Source organism: Microtus ochrogaster, chromosome 19, assembly GCF_000317375.1.
Source record: "Microtus ochrogaster isolate Prairie Vole_2 chromosome 19, MicOch1.0, whole genome shotgun sequence".
Taxonomy (NCBI): domain Eukaryota; kingdom Metazoa; phylum Chordata; class Mammalia; order Rodentia; family Cricetidae; genus Microtus; species Microtus ochrogaster.
This window is the reverse complement of record NC_022021.1, coordinates 29,452,632-29,460,040: the sequence shown is the minus strand read 5'-3', so window position 1 is coordinate 29,460,040 and position 7,409 is coordinate 29,452,632. Positions and strand designations below refer to the sequence as shown.

Below are 7,409 nucleotides of genomic sequence, written 5' to 3'. Positions count from 1 at the left end.
TGGTGTGCTCAGTCTCTGGGTGGTTCTGAATCTGTCTCCTTCCTCTTGCAGTGACAGTATCATGCTAAAGAATGACTGCTTTCCAGAATTCTTTCAACTCAACTACCTCCAACACCTCTCGCTCAGCCGGTGCTATGATATAATTCCTGAGACCCTACTGTGAGTATCTTTTGTGTTCATGCTAGCAGAAGGCAGGGATGACAGGTGGTGGTAGTAAAACCCATCGTTACTAATGGATGTCCACAAAGGGAACATTAGTATTAATATGCAGTGTCATGTCTAGGAAGGAATATCAAAATAGCTCCTAGGATGTTGGATTAAACTGTCCGGTAAAGTTGAACTGGTCTCATTACTGTTTGTTATGTAACCGTCGGCATCACTGTGTTAGAATGCTGTCCTACTGTCTGTGAAGGACTTAGAAAAGGAAACTTTTACATCTAAGGAACTCACTGTGAGCCTAGGAGGCAGACCCAGTGGGAGTGGACTTGTTTGAGATGCTTCCCATTCGTTCTTAAAGCTGTGTCTGGGCTTACTGGAAAAGTTCCATGATCTAGTGATGAGGCTCCCAGACAGCCAAGGACGGTGAAGAATTGGCACGTGTGTAGGAGCGTCTGCTGCTATCTGAAGGGAGGATATGTTATGTGGGTCCATGGCAATTAAGTCTCTTATCTCCAAGCATCGCTTCTTTCATTCCAAAGGCTGTAATAGTCTTCCTTATACCAAATGAAAAGCATAGTGGTTTCATTGAAAACCACGAGAGGTCAGTATCTTGTGCTTGGTCAGGTGCCCTTTTTACTGCAGCAGGGTCATATGGCTTGAGGAAGACTTTTCTACTATTTATCTTGCTAGCAGAATGTCAGCAGTAATTTTTCCTACCGTAAAAATGGTGAATTAAAAAAAGTATTTTTCATGAATTAGATTATACAATTTCAATAATAAATGATCTGTTGAGAGTTTAGTAAAGTTGGGAAGTCTGGTAATTATGTGGCTGGATTAATCATTTAACTAGTCTCCTGAGCCTTAGCTAGTAGTATGCTGTTTGAAAAAGCACTACCTAAAAAAGATGCTGATTTTTCTTGAACGTCTCTCAAATGTTACAACTCAAATTCGTGTGCATAGAACTCTGATACAAATCCCTGCGCTTATTTTCCAGCAACCAGAACTCTGTCATCCATTCTTGCCATCTGGGCTTCGCATCAGCCTGGACAGCTGGCTAGGAAGGGAAACTATTCTTTTCTGGTGTTTTTTCTCAAGCAAATCTGTGAGTTTGTTCCTTCGCTGTGAAAGGGAGCTGAGCAGGACTGAAATGCTCGCTTTCCCTCTAGCAGAGGCGAGGGGAAGGCTTTGGTCTCTCACGTTTATTCAGTGTGATCATGGTTTCCCTGCATAATAACCTCCATCTGGATCGATGGGGAGGAGCATGAGCCTGATGCCCTTGGTGCAGGTGTGAACCTCGGCATCATTGATTGTCAAAGTCTGATCTTTAATTAGAGCATCAAGGGCTCTAGCTTCCCGGCAGAGCAGCAGAGCAGAAGGAGAACAAGATAATGTCCGAACATCGGCATGTTTCTTTGAGCATCGCGTAAATACTAGGGATTCTTCCAGATGAATTCGTGCGGGTCCTTTTCCTAAGATAAGTCACTCTGGCAACTGAGGCAATCCCAGCATGTCTCAAGGGTACCAGCCACACAGCAGCCATCTGCGATGCAGAATAGTTCTTCTCTCAGAAGAGAAAATGACATGCATCTTTGACAGAGTTCTAAAATGCTTCCAAAGCCTTGCAGTTCCCCACTCCTGCGGACCCCTGCTAGAGTTCCTCTTTCCTTAATTGGTCTTACTTTCTACTGAATTTTCTTCTAAGAATTTTGTGGGTTTTTTGGCCATGATGAACCGAACTTGGAGGGAAAACTGATTTGAAATTGAAAGAGTTGAGGCATTTTGTGTTTAAAGAGAAACAGGATTGTGTAGGTGAGGTAAGGAGAAAACCTCGGAGTTTCTAAGTGCCTAGTTTACTGTCTTTGAGACCAGGTCTCAATATTTATCCCCAGGCTGGCCTATGATCCGCCTCAGCCTCTGCCTCTTGTGTGATGAGTCCCTATTATTAAACTCAAACAGAGAGCCTTAAAAGATACTATCTTATTATCTTATAGCAAGTAAAGAACAGCTTCTAGACGCTTCCCTTTTCTCTTCTGCTGCGAAGTCAGAGGTACTTGTGTCCTTGTTTTCTGCAGTGTGGCCTTTGCACACAGGTGATTTTGTTGGGTCCTGTCCCGTCTTCTGCAGCTCCCTTCCCACAAGGAGCGCCATGTGTTGGCCTCACCAACTTCCTCCTCTGCCATCTGCCACTCCTCTCTTACTCCCCGCGGTTTCTTCTTTTAGATATTATCCACTGCAGGTGACTCACAGCTTTGCTGCCTGGATATCCCAGAAACTGAATTTTCCCCAGCACAACCCTGTTCTCAAATGCTGGTTTCACATAGGAGTTGTGCCAAGGATTGCTGTCTTGGTGTTCATGTTATAATCTGGTCTGCAGTGCACACACAGCCTTTGTATTTGTTTCTATATTCCAGAAGTTAAAGATGCAATGTGTTCCTCTTGACTTGCATTTTGATCTATGGCCTCCTGACCTCACTGCCCCTTAGAAGCAGGCACGCTTATTTTTAGATAGAGTTTTTCTTTGCCATTCATCTTGGATTCCACAACACATACTAAATATTGTGGCACTCACCTGGACCATTGATAGAGAGGGGTAATGGGAAGACCCATGGAGCCTGTTCAGCATGGATGGTCCTTAGATCTAATAAACCATCTGATTTCTAGAACCATTCAGGAGGCATCAGGAGTTCTGGAGCAGGTGAGTGGCATGAACTGATTGAGCCTTCAGGAGGATGTCGTGGATGTGCATGGAAAATGTGCTGGGAGGCTGAGACATTGGCAGCCAAGTGACAGTACAAAATTGCTTTGTTTGAGTAAGCATTGACTATGACAACATAAGGTCACTGCTGGGCACACTGACCTCCTGCGGGTTTTGCTGAATTCCCAAAATAAATGTCCCCCTTCCTGGGACTTTGCACTATGTCCCAACCTAAAGCAAACAGGGATCGGAGAGATGAAGCTGGGCAGACAGACCAATGTTAAAAAGAACCAGCACCAAAGCCACAAAGTGTTTTCTTTGGGTAAACAGGGTCAATTTTGTGTGACCCCAGATCACACTGTTTAACAAGAAGTACATACAAAAAGGTCTGTCCTATCAGTAATAGGGCGAAAAAATCCTATGTAGAGAAGAGGTCCTTTCTGCTATACACTGGTACTATCTGAGGCCTATATTATCCCTATATAGTGGCCTATAAGAAATACCTTAAGGAAGTCACCCGTGAGTTCCGCTGCAGTAAGGTTTTGTTAGTGGTGCATCATTACTAAGAAGCCCTCGGTGCTGCTGGTATCGTCTATTCAGAGAGCCTAGTTCAGTTAAAGGTCACGTCCAGATTCCTAAATTGCTTTCATCTTGGGGTGCTTCCGACTGAGACCGCAGTAGCACATTGACTCTCACCATTACTCGCTTGCTAGTACTGGTCACGCCACAGTAACCCTCGCAGGGATCTGTGGAGGCCAAGAATGGAGAAAGGAGGCAAATTCAGTTCAACTGAAAATAGCCAGAAACTTCAGTTCCACAGGAGCCAAACGGAGTCAGACGCACATGGGTCAGGTTGCTGTGTTTCCCAGCTTTTATCTCCGTGTGTTGTTTCCTTAAATCATTTACTATAAATTATGGTTTTAGGCTGCCCTCCTGTAGACTGATACACATTACAAACAATAGCTTATAATAACTAGTCTAACAATTGCCATACACCCTGACATTTCCTCTTCCTTTCCAGTGAACTTGGAGAGATCCCCACACTAAAGACGCTACAAGTTTTTGGGATCGTGCCGGATGCTACCCTGCAGCTGTTGAGAGAAGCCCTTCCTCATCTGCAGATTAATTGTGCCTACTTCACCACCATTGCAAGGCCAACCATGGACAACAAAAAGAACCCGGAGATTTGGGGCATCAAGTGCCGACTGACCCTGCAAAAGCCTGGTTGTGTATGAAGGGCTTACTGCGGGGCGATGTGGCCTCTTCCTCTCAAGTGAGGAACACAGGCAGCAAATCCAGTTGCTGGAGACCTTGGTTACCTTTCCTATTGGTTTTACCTTAGCGCTCATTGTGCATGTATGTTAGGGAACCATTTGCAGGGGAGAACCTATGAAGTGTTGCGTTTTCGAGACTGTAGAGACGATTGCGCCAGTGCTGTGCCCTCAGAGGCCAAGTGCTAGTTCTTTGGAAATCTTAGGTGAGCCTGTTATTTCAAAATAGCTTTTTAAAGCAGAATTTGAGCCAGCTCTTCCACGTGCCCTTCAGATTAAATCTATTTAGAATCAAGTTTTCAGAATTACCCCTGGCCCAGTTTTCATGGTGTTTGTCCTAACTTTTTATCTATTTAATTATTCAGTATTTTATAAAACTTGATTTTGAAGAACGATAAGCTATATGTACGGTGAGTTGAACAGAAAGAATCGTAGGCTGGTAGCGTTTGAGGCAATCTCTTCTGGGAATTAGCATTGTGTGCAGGTGTGAAGTTAGTTTGATAGAAACACAGTCCTGAGTCATGTACCTTGAGCTCTAAAGGAGGAACAGAAACGGAGAGACACAACCATGAGGACAGAATTGGTTTAGGATTTGAGGCCTCAGAAGGCTGAAGTCCTAAAGTCAGCTTCCTATGAAGTAGCTGTTTTTAGGTACAATGCTGTGTTCCCAGAATCCTAAAGTAGATGAGGAAATCTAATCATGCTTTTTTTTTAAACTTTATAATCCATGTATGTTATGTGGGCTGTTTAGCTTTTTAAATTACTTGCTTTGTTTTAGAAATACGGTGTTATTCTAATCAGCATTCTCGAGAAGTCGGATAGAGCTCTGAGCTGATCTTGTTTGCTGTCTCTTCCTTTGGCCCTGCAGTCATTTGTATTTTACTCTGAACTCAAGGACTTGAAATACTTTTAAGTGGTCTTTCACAGCAATGGCTTGACCCTGCCCACGAGGTTACTGGATCTAAAGTTCCTTAGGTAGAGCTGCTGCTTTCTCTCCACCAGAAACGCTTGAGAAGCAGGTGTGTGCGCAGCTTCCACACACCTGGCACGACCTGCGCTTCACCTAAGTTTTTAAGACTCACAGGGCATTAAACCTTTTGATAACAGATGGACTCTTTAACGCCTGATACGCAGAAGTCAAAAGATCAAAGGGTGCTTCTTAGACAATGAAAAGAAAAAGAAATTAAGGCAGTTACCTCTTTTGAATACGACAGAGCCAAAATACATTTCTATTAACTTTTTCATCAAAGAATCGTACTGTTACAACAATAATATGAAGTGCCTTTATGTGCTCAGACCTAAAGAACATTTTCAAAAGTGTAACACAGGAATAATTGTGCATCAATTGCTGAGTAGTTAAAGTGCTAACTACTACTTGAAACTATTGTTTACAGATTAGTAGGCTGACCAGTGGGCTCTGGCTGGACTCCAGCCTCCAGCTGCCCTCAGACATGCAGGACCTGTTCTTCCTTCCTCAAGTCCAGCTGGGAGCTATTTTGCCAACATGTCGCAGTAATCTGTATTTTTGTATGTGATTTCTACTTTTATAGACTCATTTTAAAATAAAGTACATTTTTATAAAAACGAGGACTTGAGCCAATTTGTGTCCCTTTTTTCTGCAGTCATGAAACTTAGAAAGCATCAGTTCAGGTTGCCGTTTGGGTCAGTTAAGATTTCAACCTCGACCCTGATCTACCTGCCTGCTTTGTGTGCTTGTTGTCAAAATGAGTTCATAATACATTCTGAGAAAGTGCTAAATACCAGCTTGTCAACCTGAATGTGCTCTCAAGAATACTGATATTTATAAAATGTTTGCATTCAAGTGGCTAATGTCACATAACACTGTTAAGTACAGACTGGATCGGCTTACATTGTGTATTTCCATGGTTTAGAAACAGTGTGAATAGCTTAACGCCAGAACTTGGAATAGTTCAGTCGCTTTGATCCTTTCCATTGAAATGCCAGGCTGGTGGTTCTAAATCACCCAGGTTTTCTGATTTATTTTCATTTATTTGTTTTAGTTATACTACCATTTAGTAGTTCTAGTTTTTGTTTTTAAATGATGGAGACTGTAAAATATAGAGCCTCATCATCCATTGTCAGCCGTCTTTAGTTCCTGCCCATTCCCTCATTTGAAGTAATTTTGAAACAAAACTCAGACTTATAATTTTATAAACACCACAGTGTATATGTGTGTATGTGTGTGTGTGTGTGTGGTAGAGATGTGGCATTAACTGTAAGCACCGAATGAAGGGATGGCGTTGAAGAGCTGTCTCCCAATTTTCCTTGTGTGTTTTTGAACAGTTTTGGTTTTGAAACAAGAGCTCACATCTCACACGAGCCTCGAGATGGCTGTTTGACCCAGCTGACTCATGCCCCCCGGTGATTACAGGCCTGTGCCACCACTCCCAGATTGTTCTCATCAGTCTCCTAACATGTTCCGCTGTTGCATCCAATGATTCTTTAAGAAATTTAAGCTCTAGGTTTTCTTGCATCCCTGGAAATTTATTTACTGAAGATAGGTCATGTGTTCTGTATTCCAGAGTCTGGGTTTTAGTGATATCATCCTTGAAAAGAAAAAAAAACTGCTTAAGTTAAGCCTCCCCAGCCACACTGGTCATCTTCCTAAGTTGCAGTTAGATCTAACACCAAAAAGTCAGAGGTGACTTCTGCACAATAGGAGACGGTATCAGACTCCATTTCCAGTGAGATCCATGTTAAATACATCGCTGTGTGTGTGCATACAGGGGCCTGTGGGGGCCAGAAAATCTTGTGGACCTGGAGGTGTAGGCTCTTGTGAACTGCCTGGTGCGGGTGCTGGGAACCACACTTGGGTCTTCAAGAACCAAGCTCCTTATCCAATCAGCGATTTTCTTTAAAATACCTTGATTTTCTTTAAAGTACCTTCCTTAATGTACAAAAAAGCTTAGCATTGTGTGTGAGGATCTCTGCACACACATACACGCACACACGTGTGTGGGGGTGCTGCAGGAGGATGTCTGGTGAGCATGTCTGCTGACCTGCTTTGTCTTGTGAGACAGTCTCACTGCACCTGGTCCTAGACTAGCAGCCTGCAAGCTCCAGCCACTTGTTCTCTGCCGCAACGCCTGCTATGGGCACAGGGCCACCACAGCCAGCTTTTTAGGTGGCTGCTGGGATATGAACTGAGGTCTTCCTGTTTGCACAGCAAGAGCTCTTAAGTGCTGAGCCACTTTCAGCCCAAGTGACTATTTTATAATTATTTGTGTTACTCTACTTCCTTAAAAATGAAATTGTTAGCCGGG

At 43.3% G+C, this 7,409-nt stretch overlaps 1 protein-coding gene across 1 annotated transcript in view; it reads left to right on the top strand.

Moving 5' to 3' along the window:
• Skp2 (S-phase kinase associated protein 2) overlaps positions 1-5,704 on the top strand; it is a 28,868-nt gene extending 23,164 nt beyond the window's left edge. Inside the window, exons 9-10 of the mRNA XM_005356612.3 lie at positions 52-159; positions 3,876-5,704. Of these exons, the coding sequence (XP_005356669.1) occupies positions 52-159; positions 3,876-4,089 (322 nt within the window). The 3' untranslated portion in view covers positions 4,090-5,704. The remainder of the gene's footprint in view (positions 1-51; positions 160-3,875) is intronic.
• The last annotated feature ends 1,705 nt before the right edge of the window (positions 5,705-7,409 follow it).